Source organism: Neofelis nebulosa, chromosome 14 (assembly GCF_028018385.1).
Source record: "Neofelis nebulosa isolate mNeoNeb1 chromosome 14, mNeoNeb1.pri, whole genome shotgun sequence".
NCBI classification, from domain to species: domain Eukaryota; kingdom Metazoa; phylum Chordata; class Mammalia; order Carnivora; family Felidae; genus Neofelis; species Neofelis nebulosa.
In genome coordinates this window covers 74,706,059-74,728,874 of record NC_080795.1, presented here as the reverse complement: position 1 = coordinate 74,728,874, position 22,816 = coordinate 74,706,059, and the positions used below count along the sequence as shown (strand labels likewise).

Here is a 22,816-nt window from a genome sequence, read left to right as displayed (position 1 = left end):
CTGTAGGAGGGTGTCAGGCCTTCCAAAGCCTGTCATAGAGTAGGTGTCAATAAACATCTATCAATAGAACGAATGGAAGAGTCAATGTACGTTGCCCCCACGACACTGTCCTCCCTTGAGGGCGGGAGCCACGTACCGTCCATTTCCCCGTGCACATGCGCACACACACAGGCCCTTACATCGCAGCTAGTATCTACGGAGTGCTCACCTCTCAGTGGAGAGGTTCTTCTGCCCCCTGTCATATGGTTCCCTCAACGAATCACAAGGCAGGCCTACTAATTGTCCCCGGAGCAGAGGAAACGGAGGCTCAGCGAGGCTGAGTGGCTGTGAAGGCCGCACAGCTAGTCGGGGGGGTTGGGGGGCGGGTGGGGCACATCCAGGATGAAACTAAGGTCTGCCTTACCCGGAGGTCTGGCGCCCCCGGCCCTTCGGCCGTCTTCAGTCACCCCCCGCAGGAAAGACCGAGCTCCCATGGTGTTTGAGAACATGCTCCCATCGGACCTAACCAAAGCAAATATCCAGAGGCTGGGAGCTCCCGGAGAGGCTGTGGGGATCCCCGTGTGAAGGGTCCGTCCCTTCAGGATCGCACTTCGTGGCACCCGGAGACCTCCGGCGCCCGTGTCATTGCCAAAGCTGAGGCCCGGCGGCCTGGCGCCCTCCTTCAAAGTCCTGCTTCCTGCATGAACTCTAGCCTGAGCTACTGTCCTGGGGTCGAGTGGGCAGGAGAGATCAGGAGCTGATAATTGCTGCCGAGCCGGGGGTGGGGACCAGACTGAGCCGGGCTTAGGACCAGACTCGTTCGGAAGGGCCCTTGAGCGTTCCAGCTGGGACGCACCTTAGAACTCCTCTTTGACCCACCTGCCCATTTGAAGCCGGACGTGAAGCCCACGGTTTCCTTTCGGAAGGATCTTTCCTGGGCACTTGCAGCGGGGCGGGCCCCATGATGGACGGGGCTGGAGCGGTGGGTCCCTCAGATCCCCTGTCCTTGCGGGGCTCGGTCTCACTGTGCCGCCTTTCCAGGCTCTTAATTCCCAGACCTTATACTTCCATGCCAGGGGCGCCCGCAGCCGATCCTGGGGCCCAGGCAGGCGAATTTGATAATTAATGCCAGGCCTCTTCGGCATTAAATGTGCCAGATACGGTGCTGAGCGCATTCCATGCATTCGGTTAGCGAAGCCTCATACCAACCCTTTGTGCAACAAGCTCTCCATGCCCTTAACCGGTGGGGAAACTGAGACTCAGGGAGGCCAGGCTGTTGCCCAGGTGCACGGGCAGCGACTGGCAGAAGGATTGAACCTGCAGGGTCTGACTCTAATCTCCGTGCTTGAAGCCTCCGGCCTCCCTTTGAATCCCCACCAAAGCCACAGTCCCCCTCTCTCTAGGACTTCCCCCTGGGGGCCGAGGCTCTTCCTGGAACCCCAGGGTGCTTGGCTGGGCCCTTGGGACCCCCTGAGGCTTTTACCAAGCTCCCACTTTCTTTGGGTTTGGCAGCCTCTCCCCGTATTCGCCAGAACACACAGGAGCCGCCCCCAAGCCCTGCCCCCTTCCCCAGACAGCTCGGAGACACCCACTGCAAACAGAAACGCTTCCCACGGTGGTTCCCAGACTTTTCTGCCTGTCAGAACCACCCGGAGGCTTGAACAAACACGGGTGGGCGGTCAGGGTCCCCAGGTATCCCAACTTTTCCACGGAGTTCTACATGCAGCAGAGAACAGTGAGCCCACGGACCCTGTTAAAATACAGATTCCCGACCCCCACCTCGGATGTTCGTTCGAGCACTTCCGTTGTTTATAAGCCCCCCACGTGTGGCATTTCGTCACAGCTTGCCTGAATGGATGAAGACAGCGTCACTTAGCCCTCCCGACAAAGAGGGTGGTCACTAAGCAGATTGGAAGAAATGGATTGATCCCTTGAATTGTACTACTTACCGGACACATTTAACCTGATGAAATTTGGGGGGGAAATGAAAGCCCCTGTAGGAAATGCTGCAAAAGCAGTTTTGAGATGCTGTTTAAAGATGAGGAAGAACTGAGACCCCTGGCTGGCTCGGCTGGTTAAGCGTCCGACCTCGGCTCAGCTCACGATCTCACGCTCCATGAGTTCGAGCCCCGCGTCGGGCTCTGGGCTGACGGCTCGGAGCCTGGAGCCCATTTCGGATTCTGTGTCTCCCTCTCTCTCTGCCCCTCCCCGGCTCATGCTGTCTCTCTGTCTCTCAAAAATAAATAAATGTTAGAATTTTTTTTAAAAGATGAGCAGGAACTATGGGTTTCAGGGTGTTTTCCAGCCCTCAGGAGCAAGTCAGTGTTCAATTTGACTCGCACGTCGGTTTTCCAAGAACGCCGGGCAACAGGCAAGGGGGCAGGAAGTGGGAGGCTGGCCGTGGCGGGGAGGGGCGCCTAGGGAACTGAGATTTCTGCTTGATGATAAAGTGGACCCCATCCCCTTCTGAATGTGAGTGTGGTTCATCGGTGACAGGGACACCGGGGTGAGAAGAAAGGGCACAGCCTCAAGACTACCACTCAGGGTGGTGAGGAATGTGATGGGGTTGAGCCCAAGCTGCCAAGGACCCCCGTCATGGGGGTTTTCAGGGATGAGCTGTCTCTTCCCGCCTCTTCAGTCCCCGGCACCGTGCCTGGCTTGCCCTGGCCAAGTTCTCAGACCACCGGAAGGGATGGTCCTACAGCCTTGGCTCAGCCGCATTTGGGAGGCTGCACCCAGAGGCTCCACAAGGGGGCAGGCTTAAGACAGAAATGGCGTGAGCGGACCCCAACCGTGCTCTGGGGGGGCTTCAGGAAGGGGCTGCGCTGCCGGGAAGCAGTTTCTGTTCACCCCTTCACTGAAAAGAGGGCCCTGAGGTGGGGGAGTAGAAGAATGTGGCCCCCTGTGGCCTGGGCCCACCTGCTGTCCCCACCACATTGATCTCACATTTGGTACCATGGATGGGGCAGTCACAGTGTAAGTGGGGGACACCTATTTCCTGAGCTCCTTGTGGGAGAGAACCCCTAGGGATCTATACCCCTGTTCCCAGGGCGGGGGGGCTGCCCTGCAGGGGAGGCCTGTCTTCGAAATATCTTAGTTTCCCAGCCCCTAACGTCACCTAGCCTGAGTGTGGGAGGACCCAGCACTGTCCAGAGCCCTCCAAGCCCGTCTCTGGCTCCGATGGCAGGATTTCCAGGGAATAGAAGGCCCCACGGCTGACTCGGCATTGGCCAGGCTGCGTGTCATGGGATGTGGAAGATCTTTTGAGATTTTCTGCTAATCGGCTTTATAAGCATGCAGTTTTGGGGCGCCTGGGTGGCTCAGTCGGTTGAGCGTCTGGCTTCGGCTCAGGTCACGATCTCACGGTTTGTGATTTCGAGTCCCGCGTCTGGCTCTGTGCTGACGGCTCAGAGCCTGCAGTCTGCTTCGGATTCTGTGTCTCCCTCGCTCTCTGTCCCTTCCCTGCTCACACTCTGTCTCTCTCTCTTTCAATAATAAATAAACATTTAAAAAAATGTATAAGCATGCAGTCTTGTGAGTTTCTGGGGGGGGATCTCAACTTTATATGACAGGGTTGAAGGGTCAGGAAGCCAGACTTCTTTCCAAATAACAAGCCCTTGTGTGTTCGTTTGTTCGTTCATTCATTCATTCATTCATTCATCAAACACATATGAAACATCTCCTAAATTCCAAGTACAAAGCCTCAGGGAACCCCCAGCCTTCTGAGGAGATAGGAATATAGAAAGGGTAACTGCATTATAGAACAAAGGTTGGAACCTTCAACCCATTGACCACATCCGGCCTGTTGCGATTTGTAAGGGGGAATGAGTGGATTTCACATTTTTTTTAAGAAGCTGTAAAACATAACAACAAAAAGAAAGAGGGATACTCCACAGAGACCTTATAGCCCACAAAGCCTAGAATATTTACCACCTGATCTTTTATAGGAAGCATTTGCTGTCTTCCGGGACAGAGTGACAGTACTATTAATGACCGCTAACCCTTGGTGGCACACATGTCGGGGGCAGGCATTCGTATCAGCACTATTCGTGTTAACAACTTCGAAACCTGTTCATTCTTGGGGCGCCTGGGTGGCTCAGTCGGTTGAGCGTCCGACTTCGGCTCAGGTCACGATCTCGCGGTTCGTGGGTTCGAGCCCCGCATCGGGCTCTGTGCTGATGGCTCAGATCCTGGAGCCTGTTTCGGATTCTGTGTCTCCCTCGCACTCTGCCCCTCCCCTGCTCATGCCCTGTCTCTCTCTCTCTCTCTCTCTCTCTCTCAAAAATAAATAAACATAAGAAACTTTTACAGAACCCATTCATTCTTTGCTGGAGACACGTGTATGCATTTACCAAAGTCGGGAGAGCCATATGGGCTCTCTCACCTGTTACCAACTTCAACCACGAGTCCTTAGTCCTTATTCAAATTGCACTGATTATCTCCAAGGTTTTTTTTTTTTCTTTAATCAGATGGTTTCTCTGAATCAAGATCAACGCAAGGTCTACATGGGATTCTGCGTTTCGCCTTTTATGCCTCTTTTATTCATTTACACCTTACGTAAATCATTTCATCCTTGCGATAACCCTAAGAGGCGGGCTGCTTTTACAATCCTCTTCCCCAACTTACAGAGGAGTGAACTGAACCACAGAAAGGTCGGATAATTTGCCCAAGGCCACTAGCAAATGGCAGAGTTGGGATTTGAACCCAAGGGCCAAGCTGCACAGGGCCTCAGCAGACTCTAAATAAGGGCTAGGAGAACATGATAAGAAGGCCAGGGGCAGGGGCATGGGAGCAAGGAGTGCTTCTTGGAGGAGGCGTTCTTTGCATTGTGTCCTCAAGGATGAGCGAGAATTGACCGGGAGGGCAGAGAGAACATCAAAGCTGAGGAAGAGCAGGAATAAGGCCATGCAGGTGGCAGCGATGTGGCACAGGAATGACCAGGGGTCAATACTGGGGTTTAGGGTTCGGAGCTATGGAGATGGTAGGCTGGGGCCACAGTCAGAGGACCTTAAGGGCCATGCCTGGGACATGTGCGTCCCCCGGGGGAAGGAGGGGTCTTTCCTGAGGCAGCCACCCCACGGTGTCAGGTGATGATCCAAACAACCCTGTGAGATCAGCCCTCACGGTCTCAATTTGACAGACGGGGAAACTGAGGCCCACAGAGGTTAAGAGACACGGCAAGAAAATTACGCACTCACTTCTTCTGACTCTGGGTCTCACAATCCTCCACAGACCTCTAAGGGACCCTTCTCTTGTCCAATTTCCAGTTCATGTGATTCCCCCAAAGGAACTGAGAGCCTTCCATGCCCCAGGCCTGGAAGTGACGGTGGCCATGGGGTGAGCAGGGAGGGGGCTGGCCCTGGAGCCATAGCCAACACAGACAAGGGTGGAAGAAACTGCCATCTGTTGAGGTCAGACCTGTTCCAGGGAAGAGGGAGTTTCTGCCTGATGGGGCGGGGAGTGGCGTCTTCAGCTCCTAGGCCCGTACCTGGAGGTGGGACGCCCTGGGTTCCAGCCCCGGGCTGAGACTCGCGGCCTTGGATGAGCACCTGCCTCCCACCCCCCCCCCCCCCGCCCCCAACACACACACAGGGCAGGTTGGGATGAGGCAACCCTCTAGAGCCTTCCAATGCGCTTGGCTGGCTGAGCTGGGCCTCTGATAAGGTGGTTCCTCCCTCCAGCATCCGGAGCCTGACCTCAGCTCCCTTCCGTCCTCCTGCATTGGGTCCCCACTCAGGCTGGGAGGACAGACACGGGCGAGGGGCTGGCACACAAGGTCACCCCTGGGAGCAGGTCCCGCCGGCCCCGCACAGGGAATAAGGTGGGGGTTTTGAAGCTCGGATGGCATGGGGAATCGGTAAAACTCTGCCTCGGTTTCCTCCTCTGTAAAGCGGGGGCGATAACAGCTCCTACCACGGAGAGCTCTCCTGTGGACTAAACGAGGCGTGGGGGGCCCCGGCTCACGGTGAGGGTCCAACACGGGGTGATGCTTCGGATTGTTTAAGAGCAGAAATTTGCAAGGGTCAGGACACAACTCCTTGGAGTACAGGGGCCAGAAGCAGCTCTTCAGGAAGTCAGCAGGTGTGCGTGTGTGTGCATATGTCTGTGTGTGTGTGCATGTGTGTATTCCCGTGTCTCTATGTGTGTGTATATGCCTCTGTGCATGTGTGTGCACATATATCTGTGTGTGTGTGCACTTAGGTGTGCCCGTGCCTTTGTGTGTGCGTATGCCTGTGTGTGCACTCGTGTATGCCTGTCTCCATGTGTGTGTATGCCTATGTCTGTGTGCATGCGTGTGCACACGCACATGGAGGCTGTAGGATTACAGGGCAGCAGCAAGAAGGATGGATAGGCGTCTGAGGCCCATCCATGTGGCACCCACATGGCTGTTCAGGGACTCTCCACGGGGCCTTGCACCCCCCCCACCCCCACTGCCAGAGCACCTGGATGTTCGCTGCCCCATTGGTGGCCCCCCAACCTCGTCCTCTGCACGTGCTCGGTACCTACCCTGCCTTCTCTCTCCAGCCACGAGGGCTCTGTGGGCCGGGCTTTTCAAGTCCATTTTACAGATGAAAGCCTGAGGCCCAGCTGGGAAGTGGCAGTTCTGTGCTCAGGAAATAAGTCCACCCTTCAGCCCCCTTAGTGGTCAGGCCCAGGCCCTCTTGTCAGGTCCCTTCCTTGCTTCCCTAGCACAAAGCCTCCACCAGAAAGTTCAGTTTCGTGCCTTCCCTGCCTCCCTGTCCCCTCTATACACAGCCTGCTCTGCCCTTCTGGTTTTCTTCATTCATTCATTCAACCAACAGGCATGCATTAGGCCCCTATAATGTGTACCCACGGTGACAGCCGAGCTGAGCGGGGAAAGTTGCAGGTCTAGAAGGGAGAAAGCCTGAGCAAGGCCGGGGGGTAGGGCACGGCACATGCCAAGGCCCCGGGGTCTGTCCTTGCGGGAGGAAGGAGCGTGAGGAAGGGTGGCTCGTACGTGGGGCCAGGCCCGCAGAGAGCTCCTGTTGAATGACGTGTTTCCTCCCACCTGGGCAAGAATACGGAAGAGGGGGAAAGGCATTTTAGGCAGAAGGAACAGCAGGGGCACGCGCACAGGAGTGAGGTCACACGAGTATTTGGGAACGTGGCCTTTGAAGCAGGGGAGGAGGTGAGCGAAGGCAGTCCCAGAGGATGAGGCTGGAAAGCAGGCTTGGCGAGACTCAGAGGGGCAAGTAAGGTGGTATTCAGGCAGCACCCAGCTGCTCCAGGCTCTATGTCCCCCGCCCCGCCCGCCCAGCTCATTCCCTGGCACAGTGACATTCAGAGAGAGTAAGTCCCTGTGTCACAGGAAACAGAGGCTCAAAAAGGTTGAGTAAGGTGCTCAGGATGATCCCCTTTCCAAATGCAAGCTGCACGGTTTACTCCGGATCATTCTGATTGTATTCTCTTCCCTCCAAGCTCCGTGTGGGGACTTAGATAGACCTCTAGGCCGCAGGAAACCCCTGGAGGTACCGTAGGGAGGGCCTTGCCCCCACTGACAGCTGGGAGGAGGGACGGATGGAGGCACTGGGAGGGGACATAAGGGCGGATGGTGGCCCCAGCTCTCTTAGAATATTCTTCTAGCCTTCACCCCCTTGCGCATTCCTGCCCTGGGCAGCCGCGTGGCACATGCCCTTTCTCTCACCTACGAGACACAACGCAGGATTCCCAGAGGGGCTGGGCTGGACCCCTCTCTTCCTCTGCTGAGGACCTGGGCTCTCAATTCCTTAAGCGCCCCCTCCTACCCCCACCAAGGCTCAGCAGATCCACCGTTGATGTCCCAAGCCTGGAGGACTTGCCTCCAGGCTGGGGTCCTTGGGGTGGGTGGGCTCAGATTGTGTCGCATCCCCTGGGATATTCATTATTCACGTTTTGAGAGGCCTGGTTCCTCCTCCTCTGCTTCTGTCTCCCTCCCCCCACCCCCTGCCTCTCTCAGAGAGGAGGAGCAGGAGGGCAGATTAACAGAATGTCAAGGCTGGAGGAGGGACAGGTATGATTTTTGAAATCAGCTGTGCGTAAGAATCACCAAGGTGCCATTTAATGTGCACGATACCTGGGGGCCTCTTCCCAGGAATTCAGGGTCAGAGCCCTGGAACTGGTGTTTTTCTCCTGCAGCCTTCTGAGCTTCCCCTCAGATTCCTCACTGCAATCCCGTCTGCTGGGGTAAAAATTTGTCTCCAACACGCGAGCCATACTTGACCGTGGGGACAAAGGTCACAGCTTCTCACCGCATCTCTGGAAATGGGAAGGAGCTGGGTGCCCAGCAAAGCCGTCAGCATCCATGTAACAGTAAGTGGATGGGCTATGAAAACCATGGTCGGTAGCAAGGGACTCGGGGTCGTAAGGCCTAAGTCTCGGCTACAAGCATCGTCATTCCCCGGCGCCTTGACCATCATCACCACCGTCATTAGCATTTCTCTCTCCTCCGTGATAATCCAAATGTGTTCATTGACTCCCTTGAAATGTCCTGGGAAGCTCGCCAGGATGTGAAAACCTTGGGAGCTTCAAGGAGATCAGCTCAGCGCTGAGCCCAGCGCAACCCACCAGGAAGCCTGCCCCCTCCTCTTGCCCACCCGGGGCCCGGCCTACAGTCTTTATCAAGCCCTGCTCATCTGCTCAGACCTGGCACTTCTCTGCAGCCAGCGCCGCAGCTCAAGCTGGGAAAGGGAATCGTTTCCCCACTTCCCCTTGGGGGTGCTGCGGCTTTCTGTACTCCGTCTCTATTTCACTCTTTAATCATCTCGATAACCCGTGGAAGCAAGTACAAATATGGTGTCTTTTCACAGATGAAGAGACGGGCTCAGTGGAAAAGCCGGGGGGCGGGGGCAGAGCCCTCGACATCTTTCCCTTTCCACCTATGAAAATCCATCTACGTGCCCTTGTGTCTTGCCCGGCCGACACCGTCTCGTGAAACACGATGTGTGCCGGCTACGGAATTCTACATTTTCTAGGAGCCATGCTGGAAACTAACAAGAAATCAGTGAGCGTTAGCTTAGTATTTCTTTAACCCCATATATGAAAAATATTCTCATTTCACCGTGGGGGTCAGTAGAAAAATTACAGGGAGAACTGTACGTCCCGTGCTCACACCAGATCTTTGAAAGCTGCTGTGTGTTTCACACCCTCAGCTGGGACGAGCCACGTTTCAGGTGCTCGGTGGCCGCATGTGGCCGGTGGCCACGTTGAACAGTGCCGGGATGCTGCTGCCTGCTTCACAGACGTGGCCTGCTGTGTGCAGAGTGCTTAGGACACTACGTGCAGGACCCAGCAAGCACCTGATCGGTGTTTGCCTTCATTACGATCAGCGCTGCCGAGGCGTGGGGAGCCCCGGTGGCGTCGACTGAACGTACAATGTGCTGAAGTCTCGCTCTTGGGCATCTGTGGCATCATATGCTCCCGGCTCCAAACCTCCTTCCTCCCTTTGCTCTCCTGGCTGTGCTCGGCAAGCCTCCCACCCCCTCTCAGGGGCTAAGCCCAGCCTGGGCCATTGCTGTCTCGATTTCCTCGCTCCCATCTGGAAACCACAACACGCGCAGCAGCCCCTCCCTACGGCCCAGAGAGATGGCCGAGGTTTCCGGGCGGAATCCCAGGCGCAAAATCCCCGTAAGGGGCTGAAGGCAGCCTCCCGGCCTGTGGCAGCTTTGCTGGCGTGGGGGCAGGAGTCTCTTCTAAAAGCTGGGGGAGGTGAGTCGGCACACAGGCCCCCGGAGGTAGTGCCCAGGCCGCGGTCGGGGTCTGGGGCTCCAGGGAGCACTGCTCCCACACCCGTCCTGGAAGGCCAGGCTTTGCCGAGCGCCCTCGCCGGGTGGAAAATGCCCGTCTGTGCGGCGCTCGGCCCCCGACGTCCCGGGCAAGCGGCAAGCAGGAGGGGCCGCAGCCGGGAGCAGAGTGTCTAAGTCGCAGGCAGCAGCTCTGAGCAGGGGCCTGGGGTGGGGTTGGAAGCGCTGGCTCGGAGCCCAAGCTACGGACGGGAGGCGTAAAGAAGGCCTGTCGTTTCTGTTCTCACACTTTGCAACGGGGCATATGCCACGTCCCGGGCCACCCTGCTCGGCGGCGGGTCCTGGAAGCGAAGGACGGACTTGCGTTTCACGCGCAGCGCGTCCCCACCGTTAGGCACGCGCGCGCGCACACACCGCGGCGATTTACAACCTCGAACGAACCACGAGGTCTAACGCACGTGCACACACACACCTTTGCACGCGCCACGTACATTTATATGGGGGAGGGGGTGCGGGTCTCACCTGTACACAGGGTACCACGGACCTCAGGCGGGCCCAGGGATTTATCGGCACAGGATTTGTCCACCTAGTCGCAGGCTTCAGAGAGGCCCCCCTGGAGCAGTCCCGTGGTCCCTCTCCAGCAGCAGGGAGGGCCCAGGTCGTTAGCCCCAGGCTTCAAGAGCAGACGGCGAGGCCCAGAGTGGCCAAGGAAGCTGCTCTACCCGCCGGCGGTAGAGCTTGCCCCCGACCCCTCTCTGCCACCTCTCGTCCCCACACGTGGGTGGCTGTCATCTGTCTCGCTCGCCCTGTAAGCGCCCTAGGGGCAGAAACCGCGAGCCCCTCGTTCCTGCACGAGGACACGGCAGAGGGAGGCAGCAGGCTGTGTCGCAAAGAGCCGGACGGAGGCTCCAAATCGGTCACTGCTGGTCACCGGCTGTGCGACCTCGGGCAAATCGCCCAATCTCTCTGACCTTCGGTTTCTGCGTCCGCAAAGAGGGATGATCACACCAGCTTCACGGTATTGCCATGAGACTTGTAGGAGGTGCTCAGTAAATGCGGGCGCACGTCTGTCGGATGAACCGAGGAGGGTCTTACGCATACACACAAAGAGCACCTGGCAGGGGTGTGACAGTACCCACTAATTGTGGCCCCTCTCTCTTAGCACAAGGGGCTGATCTCTGTCCACGTAGAAGGAAGAAAAGAACAAAGAGATGGAAAAGCCAGGCGCACCTGTAACATGGCTTTATCGGATATCACGTTCCCAGGAGACTTGGCCGAGCTCCCGAGCTCCCTGCCCCGGCTTCCTCCCTTCGTCTCCTCCTGGTGGACATCTTCCTCCTTCAGTCACAGAACCTTTGGATAATCCTTCCCTATCTGACAGGGCGAGTCTTCCCTCAGAACTCTGCTTCCTCGAAGTTTTCTAGGCAATTGTCACAAACCCTTTCTTCCGTATGAACATCCATAGTCATTTTTTCCAATGAAGTCCCATCGGGCCCCTGGAAGGACTCACAGTCCCATTATCTGTCAGTTTTCCGAGGATGGTCGTGTATGGGGTTTGGCTGGAAGGCAAAGACCTGACTGCCATCTGTCTCAGAGCCCTCACCGGGTTAGGATGCCGGGAGAGCTCTCCCGCGGGGCCTCGCGTGGGAGCTCCTGAATCTGGACACCAGTGTGGGCCGGGTAGGGTTGGGTGCCCAGAGAAGGTCCCCAGGCGGGGGCTGCGTGCAGGAGAGGTGCCCACCTCCTCCCGTCCCGTTGCCCGGGTCTGTCTGGACTCTTGGCCGCTGTGCTGCGTGTGCCCTTGGCTGAGCCCGTGGAAACGGACGGGCTCTCCCTTCCCCAGCACCACCCGTTCTGGAAGGTACCGGGCTCCAGTGTGTGTGGACTTGCGCACGGCCCCTTTCCTCCTTCTCACCCAGACACGTGCTGCCCTGCACCTCGCACCTCTTCTCCATCCAGCCCTTGTCCTCCCAGCCACAGCAACCCCGAAGGAAGACTGATCTGGCCCCTTGTGGTTCCCCCAGCCTATAGGGAATGCTCGGTTTCCCTCCTGAGCTAGGAAAGCTCTGGAAGAAAGAGCAGGATTTGCAAGGGAAGATCTGAAAATCTGAGCCCTGGCCACTTACTAGTTGGGAGACCCTGGGAAAGTCCCTCACTTGCTCTAAGCCTCCATTTCTTTGTTCTATTTATTTAAAAAAATGTTTAAAGTTTATTTTTTATTTTATTTTACTTTATTTGAGAGGGAGAGGGAGAGAGAGAACAAGCGGGGGAGGGGCAGAGAGAGAGAGGGAGACACAGAATTGGAAGCAGGCCCAGGCTCTGAGCTGTCAGCCCAGAACCCGACGCGGGGCTCGAACCCGCAAACCGTGAGATCAGGACCTGAGCCGAAGTCGGACGCTCAACCAATGAGCCACCACCCAGGCACCTCTCTTTCTTTAAGAAAATGAAGTTAGTATCTGGGTTTTGTAGCAAGGCTTGGCACCAACTATTGGGGGGGGCACCATGAAGGTTCAAAGGATTTCACAACAAATCACACACATACACTCCCTGCCCTCCTCAACCATACGGCACTTGGGGGACCATTGGTCACCCAGCTCCAGAGGCACCGGGGCAGTGGCCGGCCGCCAGCTCTCAGCCTCAGATCTGGGTGAATCGGAACCAGCGTCTTTGAACTGGTGGGCGACTAGCTTTATCCCCGAGCCTCAGCTCCCTCATCCACAGATGGGGATGTTGGTCGCAAAAGAAGGTGTCCCTGTGAGCAGGTAATGAAGCCTTTCTTGCCGCCTTCCCTCTGTCTCTCGGCTTTACTGCCGGCAGCAAGCTCCGGCCCGGGCTGTGGGATCTTGGATTCGGAAGCTCTTTCCAGAAGCCCACCTCCTGCCCGCCCGGGACCTGCCTGTACACCTTAAAGCCAGCAGGCTGGCTGTGTTCTGCCACGTGTCTTACTCCCCTGGCTTCTGGAAGGTGCAGACCCCTCCTCCCTTCCCTTTGGGTTGCCCTGGGGTGGAGAGAGGAGGGGAGAGAACCCTCAGGATCCACCCCCCCCGCCCCCAGCAGCAGGCTTCATGCGCAGGGCCCCACCGTGCACGCTTCCTAAGCTATCGATGGCTGTGCCAGCCCAAGGCGCCAGCAGCTGGGGTTAGAAATCGCCCAAAGCAATGTTTGCTCAAGAGAGGCGCTTTTGTTGAAAGCTGGCATTTCCCTTTCCAAATTCTCTCGGTGTTTTCCGACTCCTTTCCTTGCAGTATCTCCAGCATTTGGAGACTCATGTTCCAAACCCGAGACTTCACGAATCGCCTGCCAACTTCCTCGCTTCGCGCCGCTCAGGGAAGAGTGACTGGCCCAAGGTCACACGGCCAGCCCTGGGCACGGCTGGCACGGGAGTCCGGGCCCCCGACGCCCCACTCCACCAAGTGCCCCTTTCCTGCTGCGTTTCAGGTGGGAAAGAAGGGCGTAGATCGCCTGTTTGCTTTGTCCCCACCCCCGGGGGCTGCCTCTTCCCCGCTTCCCCGACCCCAAGCGTGAGGGGATCAGCCGACCCCGTGCAGCCCCAGCTCTCCCCCTGGCCTCTATGTGGGCACCTCCTTGGCCCCACACTTCCAGCCCCTCTTGATCTGGCCCGCCATGCCGCAGAACCGGCTGGAGAAGGGATCTGGGTCCCCTGTCTGAGCCCCTCCAAGCAGGACTCACCGTGGCCAAGGCGCTGCCCGCGGCTGCTGCTGTCACTGCCACCAGCGTCCAGGGCAGGAACCACCTCATGCCTGGGAGTCAGGGGCAAAGGCATCTACCGAGCAGCCCAGAGGATCCGGCCGCCTCTCGGGGGAGCTGGGCCGAGAGACTGGCCCGGCCCATCAGGAGTACGAGATATGTCTCTTCCCACAGGCCTGGGGCGGGGGGGGGGGGGGGTTATTAAAGCAAGATCTGACGTCAGAGTTAAGGACAAACCCTGCATTTTCCTCTGAAGAAACTTTTCCTGCCTCTCTCTCTCTCTCTCTCTTTTTTTCCTTTCTTCCCTCTGTCCCCACCTCCAGCCCAAGCTTGGCCAGCCTCTCCAGCTCTGACAGCTCTTAAAGGGAAAGTTACAGGGCTATGATTTCACACTGGGGCAGTAAATTCTCACGGAAAGAGCCGGGGCCATCCTGCCAAGGTATTTCACGAAGGTTGGGGGGGTATCGCAGGGCGGGGTGGGGGGGATGCCAGGAGGAGGCAGAGATACAGTTACCCTGGCGGGCGGGCTGGGGGGACCTCTGAACGTGCTCCCAGCGGGGGAAGCGAACTCCCTCCCATTTCTTCAGGCTGTTCCTGCTTCTGGTTTTCATTTGCCATCATTCACTCTTCTCTCCCTGGCTGCGGATGGCTTTGAGTGCAGCCATCTAGAAATGATAGGAATTTACAAATGAACTCAGCCCTGGGGCTCAGGCTCTCGCCCTCCCTCCACGACAAACGAAAACCACGGTTTCGCCAACTTACGGGAGTTCCCTTTGCCTCTCATCAGCCAGAAGCCTTCTGGTGCCGGCACCGTCTCCCCGTGTCTGGGCCCTTGTTCTATCCCTGGTGGGTTTGGGTGGCCAGCCTCCCCCCTGCTGGATATTGCCACTCACGGCAGGGGTCTCCCCCGGGGCCCCGTCTACCCCCGTGGAGCTCCCTCATGCCCTGTGTGGATGTAAGCAACAGCCTCCCTTCTGGCCCCCCAAACGTCTTCTACCATTCCCCAAGGTCATCAGAGCGAACGTTGGAAAACCCAACCAAGATCCCTCCTGGCTGGAGCTTCCCCGAGCCTGCCCGTCGACTCACGTAGAATCCCCAGTCCCGGCGGGCTGTCCGAGCCCTCCCTGCACACTCCTCTTTCCACTTTGCCTGTACTACCCTCAGCCACGCTGGCTTCCTTGGTCTTCCTCTCACGCCCCAACGAGGTCCCATCTCTGGGCTCCAAGGGGACTCCCTGCCCTGTGTTTTCCCTCAGCAGTTACTTCCTCTCTTTTTCTTTTCCTGCAGCCTACGAAGGGAATACGGGAGCACGCACGGCTGCTCGGCAGTGGTGTAGGTTTGCGCGAGGGAGTTCGTGACCCCAATGGTGACTCTGACGGTCTCTCCATTTGTCGGCCTCGGACTGGGCCTCTCACCCGATTCTGGCCAGTGAGACATAGAGAGAAATCTGCTGGGGGCTCCTAGAAGGGATGGCATCCCTTGGGAGGAGAAAAAAAAAACAACTGTCTACTCATTTTCTTCCTAACTTGTGTGCAAAGTTGATGGCTGGAGCTGCAGCAGTCATATCGAGTACGTGAGGCACAAGCTTGAGGATGAAAAGCCAACGTGCCAAGGCTGGCGGAGCAGAAAAGAGAAGAGCTTGGGTCTTTGGGATTTTGTAGTGTTACTGAACCAAACCTGGAACAGCTACCTCCAGACTTCCTGTTACAGGGGCCGATTCAGCGATTTACGCTCGAGCGTAGTTAACTATTTTATTCCTTAGTGTCCAGTACATCCTGCTCTATGGGGCTTTCCAAAAGCCATGCACGTAAAGTGGCAAAGTGGGGGGTATAATACGGAGAGACTGCCCAGTAAATGCCAGGCTTTGTTTCCCTTCTCATGAACTTACTTGTTCCTCTCAAAAATAAGCCCCATGAGGCACCTGGGTGGCTCCGTCGGTTAAGCTTCTGACTTCGGCTCAGGTCACGATCTCGCGGTCCGTGAGTTCGAGCCCCGCGTCGGGCTCTGTGCCGACGGCTCGGAGTCTGGAGCCTGCTTCGGATCCTGTGTCTCCCTCTCTCTCGGCCCCTCCCCCCCACTCTGTCTCTCTGTCTCTCTCAAAATAAATAAGTAAACTAAAAAAAATGTAAGTCCCATAAAGTAAGCACTGTCAGCAGGTGTCTTTAAAGAAATCACCAAAGGTGTTGGGTCCTAATCTGGGTTCAGCGAACCCCCGATGGACACCGTTGGCCCTGTGCCATGAGATCTCTCATGACCGTAAGGTAGACGGAGTGGAAACTCAGAGATGCTAGGTGATTTCAGGGCACGCACCAAGCCAGGGTCAGGCCTGGGGCTGGGACCACAGTCTCTGAACCGTGACAAGGCAGAGTCCGGACGGGGCACTTCCAAGCGAGCAAGCTTGACCTGCCAGCTCCTGTCGGTGTTCTCTGATGGGAGCCACGCGGAACCCCGAGACCGCGACAAGCAGTTGGAACTGACGACCCCGAAGCACGACACTGTGCTGGTCCCTTGCGCCTGCTGGCGAAGCCCCCAGTGGCCCGGCCGGCCCCGCTGCAAGTGGCCGTTCTTCAGCCCCAGTGACACCTGGAGAGCGGTGACACGGTGACTCGGGCCGAGTGGCGGGTTAGGAAGCAAGACCCCTGAGGTACCACCACGGTTCTGCCACTTCCCGGGGGGGCCTTGGGCAACCGGCCACATCTCTGTACCTCGGTTTCCCTTGTTTAAAGAAATAGGATTGAGTTAGCGCCTAACCTACAGGGTCATCAGGGGCCCTGAAGGAGGCGGTGAGGTGTGGCCCCCCGTGGTCGGAGGAGTCAGAATGGGCCGCGGCCGAGGCCGGTATGATCGGGTCGTCCTACGTCCATCCGTTCCAGGGATTCAGCATCTCGAACGATCTCACGGGGCAGCCTGGGTATGTGCCTGGGTTCACCCTCGGCGAATGGGGGCCAGGCACTTCCCACGCACGAGCCGGACAAACTCTAAACGACTGGCTGGTGGTGACGGGGACGCCAGTTGCCGCTTGTGACGCATCCGTCACGTCCCAGCGACACTTGCTACCTCGCCGAATCCCCATCTCGGTTCATCCTCGCAGCTGACATCTCACTGTCATTGTCCCCTTTTGCAGATGAGGAAACTGAGGCCTGGCCGCGGCCACCCAGCTGGCGCAGGGCAAAACTGGAATCGGAACTCAGACCCGTGTGGCTTCGGAACAAGTTCTTTTTTCAAGTAGACCAAGTTGCCTCACGTGTTGAACGAGGAGATGAGTCAACACAGAAATGAATGAGCACAGTAGATGGACAGGCGGATGGACAGACGGATGCATGCGTGGGGAGATGAAACCCCTGTCTGAAACATTCCGGCTCCCAGGCTTTCCCGGGCTGGGCTCCACGTGTCTGTTTTCCACACCCCGTCTCCTTCCCCAACCACTCTGCCAACACAGGCCCTGGTTGGCCTCACAGACTGTGAGGTCCGAGGGCCACAGCAGACCCACCTCTTCCTCTGTGCTGTGTCCCCAGCAGCCGCACAGACTCCGGCACAGCACGTGCCTGAGGCCTACTGTGAGTGAGAGGTCACATGGGCACATGAGCAGATGGAGAGGTGGTGAGGGATGTATGGGTTTGATGAAGGAAGGAAGGAAGGAAGGAAGAGGAAGGAGGGAGGGAAGAGGGAGGGAGGAAAGGAAGGAAGGAAGGAAGGAAGAAAGGAAGGAAGGAAGAAGGAAGGGAGGGAGGGAGGAAGGAAAGGGAGGGAGGGAGGAAGGAAGGAAGGAAGGAAGGAAGGAAGGAAGAAAGAAAGGAAGGAAGGAAGGAAGGGAGGGAGGAAGGAAGGAAGGAAGAAAGAAGGAAGGAAGGGAGGGGGAGGGAGGGAGGAAGGAAGAGGGAGGGAAGGAGGAAGGAAGGAAAGAAGGAAGGAAGGAGGAGGGAGGGAAGGAGGAAGGAAGAAGGAAGGAAGGAAGGAAGGAAGGGAGGAAGGGGGAAGGAAGAAGGAAGGGAGGGACGGACGGAAGGAGGAAGGAAGGAAGGAAGGAAGGAAAGAAGGAAGGAAGGAAGGAGGAGGGGGAGAGGAAAGGGAGGGAGGGAGGAAGGAAGGAAGAAAGAAGGAAGGAAGGAAGGGAGGGGGAGGGAGGGAGGAAGGAAGAGGGAGGGAAGGAGGAAGGAAGGAAAGAAGGAAGGAAGGAGGAGGGAGGGAAGGAGGAAGGAAGAAGGAAGGAAGGAAGGAAAGAAGGAAGGAAGGAGGAGGGAGGGAAGGAGGAAGGAAGAAGGAAGGAAGGAAGGAAGGAAGGGAGGAAGGGGGAAGGAAGAAGGAAGGGAGGGAGGGACGGAAGGAGGAAGGAAGGAAGGAAGGAAGGAAAGAAGGAAGGAAGGAGGAGGGGGAGAGGAAAGGGAGGGAGGGAGGAAGGAAGGAAGGAAGAAAGAAGGAAGGAAGGGAGGGGGAGGGAGGGAGGAAGGAAGAGGGAGGGAAGGAGGAAGGAAGGAAAGAAGGAAGGAAGGAGGAGGGAGGGAAGGAGGAAGGAAGAAGGAAGGAAGGAAGGAAGGGAGGGAGGAAGGGGGAAGGAAGAAGGAAGGGAGGGAGGGACGGAAGGAGGAAGGAAGGAAGGAAGGAAGGAAAGAAGGAAGGAAGGAAGGAGGAGGGGGAGAGGAAAGGGAGGGAGGGAGGAAGGAAGGAAGAAAGAAGGAAGGAAGGGAGGGGGAGGGAGGGAGGAAGGAAGAGGGAGGGAAGGAGGAAGGAAGGAAAGAAGGAAGGAAGGAGGAGGGAGGGAAGGAGGAAGGAAGGAAGGAAGGCGGAAGGAAGGGAGGGGGAGGGAGGGAGGGAGGAAAGGGAGGGAGGGAGGAAGGATGGGAGGAAGGAAGGGAGGGAGGAAGGGAGGAAGGGGAAGGAAGAAGGAAGGGAGGGAGGGAGGAAGGAAGGAAGGAAGAAAGGAAGGGGGGGAAGGAAGGGAGGGAAGGGAGGACACTTGGAGGAGGAGACAAAGGACCCATGTGTCTCTCTGGCCACCCCGTGCTCCCCAAAGAGCCGGAAGAGTGTGCGGTGCTTAGTAGATCTTCAGAAACTCTTTGCTGAGAGGCAGCCAGGGAGTAATTGAAAGGTGGGGACCCGGCAGGGCAGTGTTCTGGCAGGTCCAGGTGACAGCAGGAGTGTGTGGGGTGGGGTGAAGGCGACATCCTGCCTTTTCGCAGGCATGAGGCCCGGGGACTTCACACAGGGGTATTTCTTTCCATCCTCCTTGGTACTTTATTTGTACGGGTGCTGTGGAAGGTTCACGGCAAACTGCCAGGGCCACGCGGGGCCCCATCCGTACTTAGCATTGTCTCCTCTCTCCTACTCACCCCTGCGCTCCACACCTCTCCCCCACCCCACCCCCACCAGCCAGGGTCTGCACCCTTGAACTCGTGTTATCTGTGCGTATGCGTCTCCGTAAAATACGTCGTGAGGTTTTAACTCAATCGTCGCGCACGAAGCATTTTCCGTTCGCTGAGCTCTGCTCTGAGGGCCTAGCAGGGAGAGTAGGTGTGCTGATTTCGCGCCTCTTTACATTTGGAGAAACTGAGGCACAGAGCGCTAAAAGATCAGCAAACAATTAACAGAGCCCAGATTCGAGGCCGGCGCATGCGCTCTGCGTCTCACGCGCTTGTGACTTTTTACTCGGGAAGGAGGGTGGGGACGCGGCCTCGGACGTCCTCCTTCCAGCGCCCGCATTCCCACTCCCTTCCGTGGATGTCAGATCTCTCCGTTCCCTGTCTCCAGCGTGCTGTGCCTCGGTTTCCCCAGTGCGCGAGCTTCAGGCTCCACCTCATCCCGTCCCCCTCCTGAGGGGCCCTCCCGCGACCTGCAACTCGCCACCGAGTTTGTCTGGGCCTCACCATTACTTGTCGCCGCGGCCGATGCCACCCCCGTGTGGCGGACGCGCAGGCCAGGGCCGGATCCTGCCTCCTGCGGTCTGCCCATTCATCTGCTGTGTGGCTTCGGAGAAGTCACGTAACCTCTCTGTGGGCGGGTTTCTTTGCCTCTAAAGCTGGGAGAGAGGGGTACAGACACCCTGAACCGTTCGTGGGCCAGGGTGCGTCCGACAAGCTTAGCGCATGGTAAGCGCTCGGTAGAACCCTCAGCTGTGACGGGAAGCCCGGGGTCTGGACAAGGTCCCGCATCCAGACCTGACACACAGGAGGTGCTGAAGAGGTCTGTGGCCGAGGACAGGAAAGGCGGACTGGGGCCGTGTTTAGCTCAAGCCTCCTTCCCAGAGGCCTCTGCTTCCACCTCTCTGGGGGTCCCTGCCTCCAGCTGGTTGCGTGTTGTCTCTTAGCCTGAGGACGGCTTCTAGAAACTTTCTCCAGCAGACCTCCCAGAGCTGCAAATAAATTCCAAAGAGGGACTGGAGGAGGGGGTTCAAGAGCAGAGGCCACTTGGGAGCATTCCTGTGCCAAACAGTAAGGCCGCCTTGACCAGAACCAGATGCACAGAAGATTCCAGACGCTCTCAGGACCAGGCGCCCAGGAAGCCCCAGATCTGTTCCCAGCCTATTTGTCATTTGTTTGTCCCACGAATGCAGGCAGCGTGTGTCTGGGGGCTACTCAGACAGACACAGCACACCCCCACCTGGGAAGCAGAAGCAACCTGGTTCTGAAGGCAGAGGAGGGGGAGGTGGGGGCGCCCTGCCTCCCCCCCTGCCCTCCATGCTTGCTCAGTGGCCCGGGTGGGGCTCTGCTCTCTTCCCGGGGCCCGAGCAAGAATGGAAGAACCCTTGAAGGATGACCCTGGACTCCAGGTCTGCTTAGATTCCAAGGGGTCGAGATAACGGTCCCTCATGCCCAGTGGAAACATCTAGGTCTGCTCCGGGAGGCTGGAGTCATGGGCAGCCCCTGATTGGCTCCCCTGCTCACTACTTGGTTCTAGAGCAGTGACTGACCTGGGCAGGAGACCACGTCTGGTGTCAGCCTTGGAAACAGGTGGGGACCCCCAGGACCCCTCACTTCTCACCTGGGAAGGTAGAGGGGAAAGGCAAGGGTGCTGGGGTCAGGCCGGTCTTTGTTACGTACCAGGTGGCAGATCTTGGGAAAGCCACGTCACTTCTGAGCCTCAGTTTTCCTGTCTGTAAAATGGGGGTGCCGATCCCATCGACCTCCTAGGGCTGTGACCGGAGACCGAATCACTGTTTGGCATGTGGCGGATGCTGAATAAATGGCTGGGATTAATATGACTTTTGCTCTTTATCACAGAGCCCCCGCCTGGGTCCCCACCTGGGTCACCATGAGCCACCCCTGGGTCTCCTCCTCAGCAGGGCTGGGGTTGGGATCCTCACCCGGATCAGGATAGGAAGGTTCCCCGTGGTGATGCCCACCTCTGAAAATCACAACGATGACTCCGTCCCTGTGGACTCACTTCGTCTGTTCTGCACACCTGTTCGTGCTCTTTCTGCGTTTGGTTTCTTTGGCTCCGCCTGTCTGTGAGATTCATCCTCGCGGCTTCTCCTGCCACTGTTGTCCCCGCGTGCAGGGCGGTGGGGGCGGGAGGGGGGCGTTGTACCTCTGCGATGCGGTTCTGGTACGTGGTCCAGCCTCAGAGCCTAACTGTGGGGCCTGGCCCTTCCCTCTGCCGTGGGGGACCCAGCTGGGACTCTGCCTCTGTGTCCAGCTTTCACCCCTGTTGCCCTGGACCTGGGATTCCCGGCTGGATGGGAGGCAGCAGGGACACCGTCCCAGAACCGACCACGCCTCTCCATCCCTGCGCCCCCTCTGAGCTGACCCCGTGCTTCGCGTGCAGTGGTGACTCCGTAGATGTGAGTTATGCGAATAAACCTCCCTCGCCTCTTAGAAGAAGACCGCGTCATCTACCTCATGGGACTTTAGTGGCTCTTAAAGAAAGCTTGCACCTCTCTGTGTTCCAGATTCCTGTGAAAGTTGGTGGCGTGGGTTAATTCTCTGCACTGGCTGCTCGCCCAACCCTTCCCCATGTTTTTTTGTTTGTTTTTTAAGACTTAATTCTTTTAGTTTGAGGTTCAAAATAAAGTTGAAAGGCGCAGAGATTTCCCTTATGCCCAGTGGCCATATACAGGCATATCTACCCTCATGATCAATGTCACCCACCAACATGGCACATTTTTTTTTTTTAACTAAGGATGAACCTACATTGACTCATCGTGATCACCCAACGCCCACGGGTACATGAGGATTCATTCTTGGTGCTGTGCACTCTGTAGGTGTGGACAGACACACAATGGCATCCATTAAAATATCATAGAGTATTCTCACTGCCCTAAAAATCCTCTGTGCTCCGTTCATCCATCTCCCCTCACGCCAACCCTTGGCCACCACTGATTTTTTTTTTTTACTCTCTCCATCGTTTCGCCTTTTTCAGGGTGTTCTAGAATTGGAATCGTGCAGTATCTAGCCTTTTCAGATTGACCTCTTGTGCTTGGTAACGTGTTCTGAAGTTTCCTCCGTGTCTCCTTATGCCTTGATAGCTCGTTCCCTTTTTAGTGCTGAATAATATTCCACTTCCTGTACATACTACGGTTTATCTATCCATCCACCTACTGAAGGTCGTCATGGTTGTTTCCAAGTTTGGCAGCTAGGAATAAGGCTGCAATAAATATCTGTGTGCAGGCTTTTGTGTGGCCATAGGTTTTCAACCCCTCTGGGTAAATACCAAGGGGTGCAGCTGTTGGATCATATGGTAAAAGTATGTTTATTTATCTATGTATTTTTAATGTTTATTTATTCTTGAGAGAGAGAGAGAGGGGTGGAGGAGCAGAGAGAGAGGGAGACACAGAATCGGAAGCAGGCCCCAGGCTCCGAGCTGTCAGCACAGAGCCCGACGCGGGGCTCGAACCCACCAACCGTGAGATCGTGACCCGAGCCGAAGTCGGACGCTCGACTGACTGAGCCACCCAGGCGCCCCAAGGGTATGTTTAATTTTTTAAGACATCACCAAATTGTCTTCCAAAGTGGCCGCACCATTTTGGATCTCCACCATCAGGGGATGAGGGCTGCTCCTCTCGCTCCGTATCCTTGTCTGCATTTGGTTTCGTCAACGTGCCGGATTGGGGCCGTTCTAGTAGGTGATGGAGCCATCTCTCACTGTTGCTTTAATCTTCCCATGGTTTTTGTTTTGTTTTGTTGTTTAAGTTTACTTATTTGTTTATGTGGAGAGAGACAGAAACAGCGTGAGTCGGGGAGGGGCAGAGTGAGGGAGAGAGAGGTAAGTACAGGCAGGCTCCGTGCTGCTAGAGCAGAGCCCGAGGTGGGTCTCGAACCCACGAACCTATGGGGTCACGATCTGAGCCGAAACCAAGAGTCAGATGCTCAACCGACGGACCAACCAGGTGCCCCAGTCCTCCCGTGGTTTCATTCATGACCTCAGAACCACGGGATGAAGCAGGTGCTGACTTCATT

At 57.0% G+C, this 22,816-nt stretch overlaps 1 protein-coding gene across 1 annotated transcript in view; it reads right to left on the bottom strand.

Moving 5' to 3' along the window:
• Positions 1-13,603, bottom strand: part of CCN4 (cellular communication network factor 4) — a 34,057-nt gene extending 20,454 nt beyond the window's left edge. The window contains exon 1 of the mRNA XM_058699139.1: positions 13,410-13,603. Within this exon, the coding sequence (XP_058555122.1) occupies positions 13,410-13,478 (69 nt within the window). The 5' untranslated portion in view covers positions 13,479-13,603. The remainder of the gene's footprint in view (positions 1-13,409) is intronic.
• Between the last annotated feature and the right edge of the window lie 9,213 nt (positions 13,604-22,816).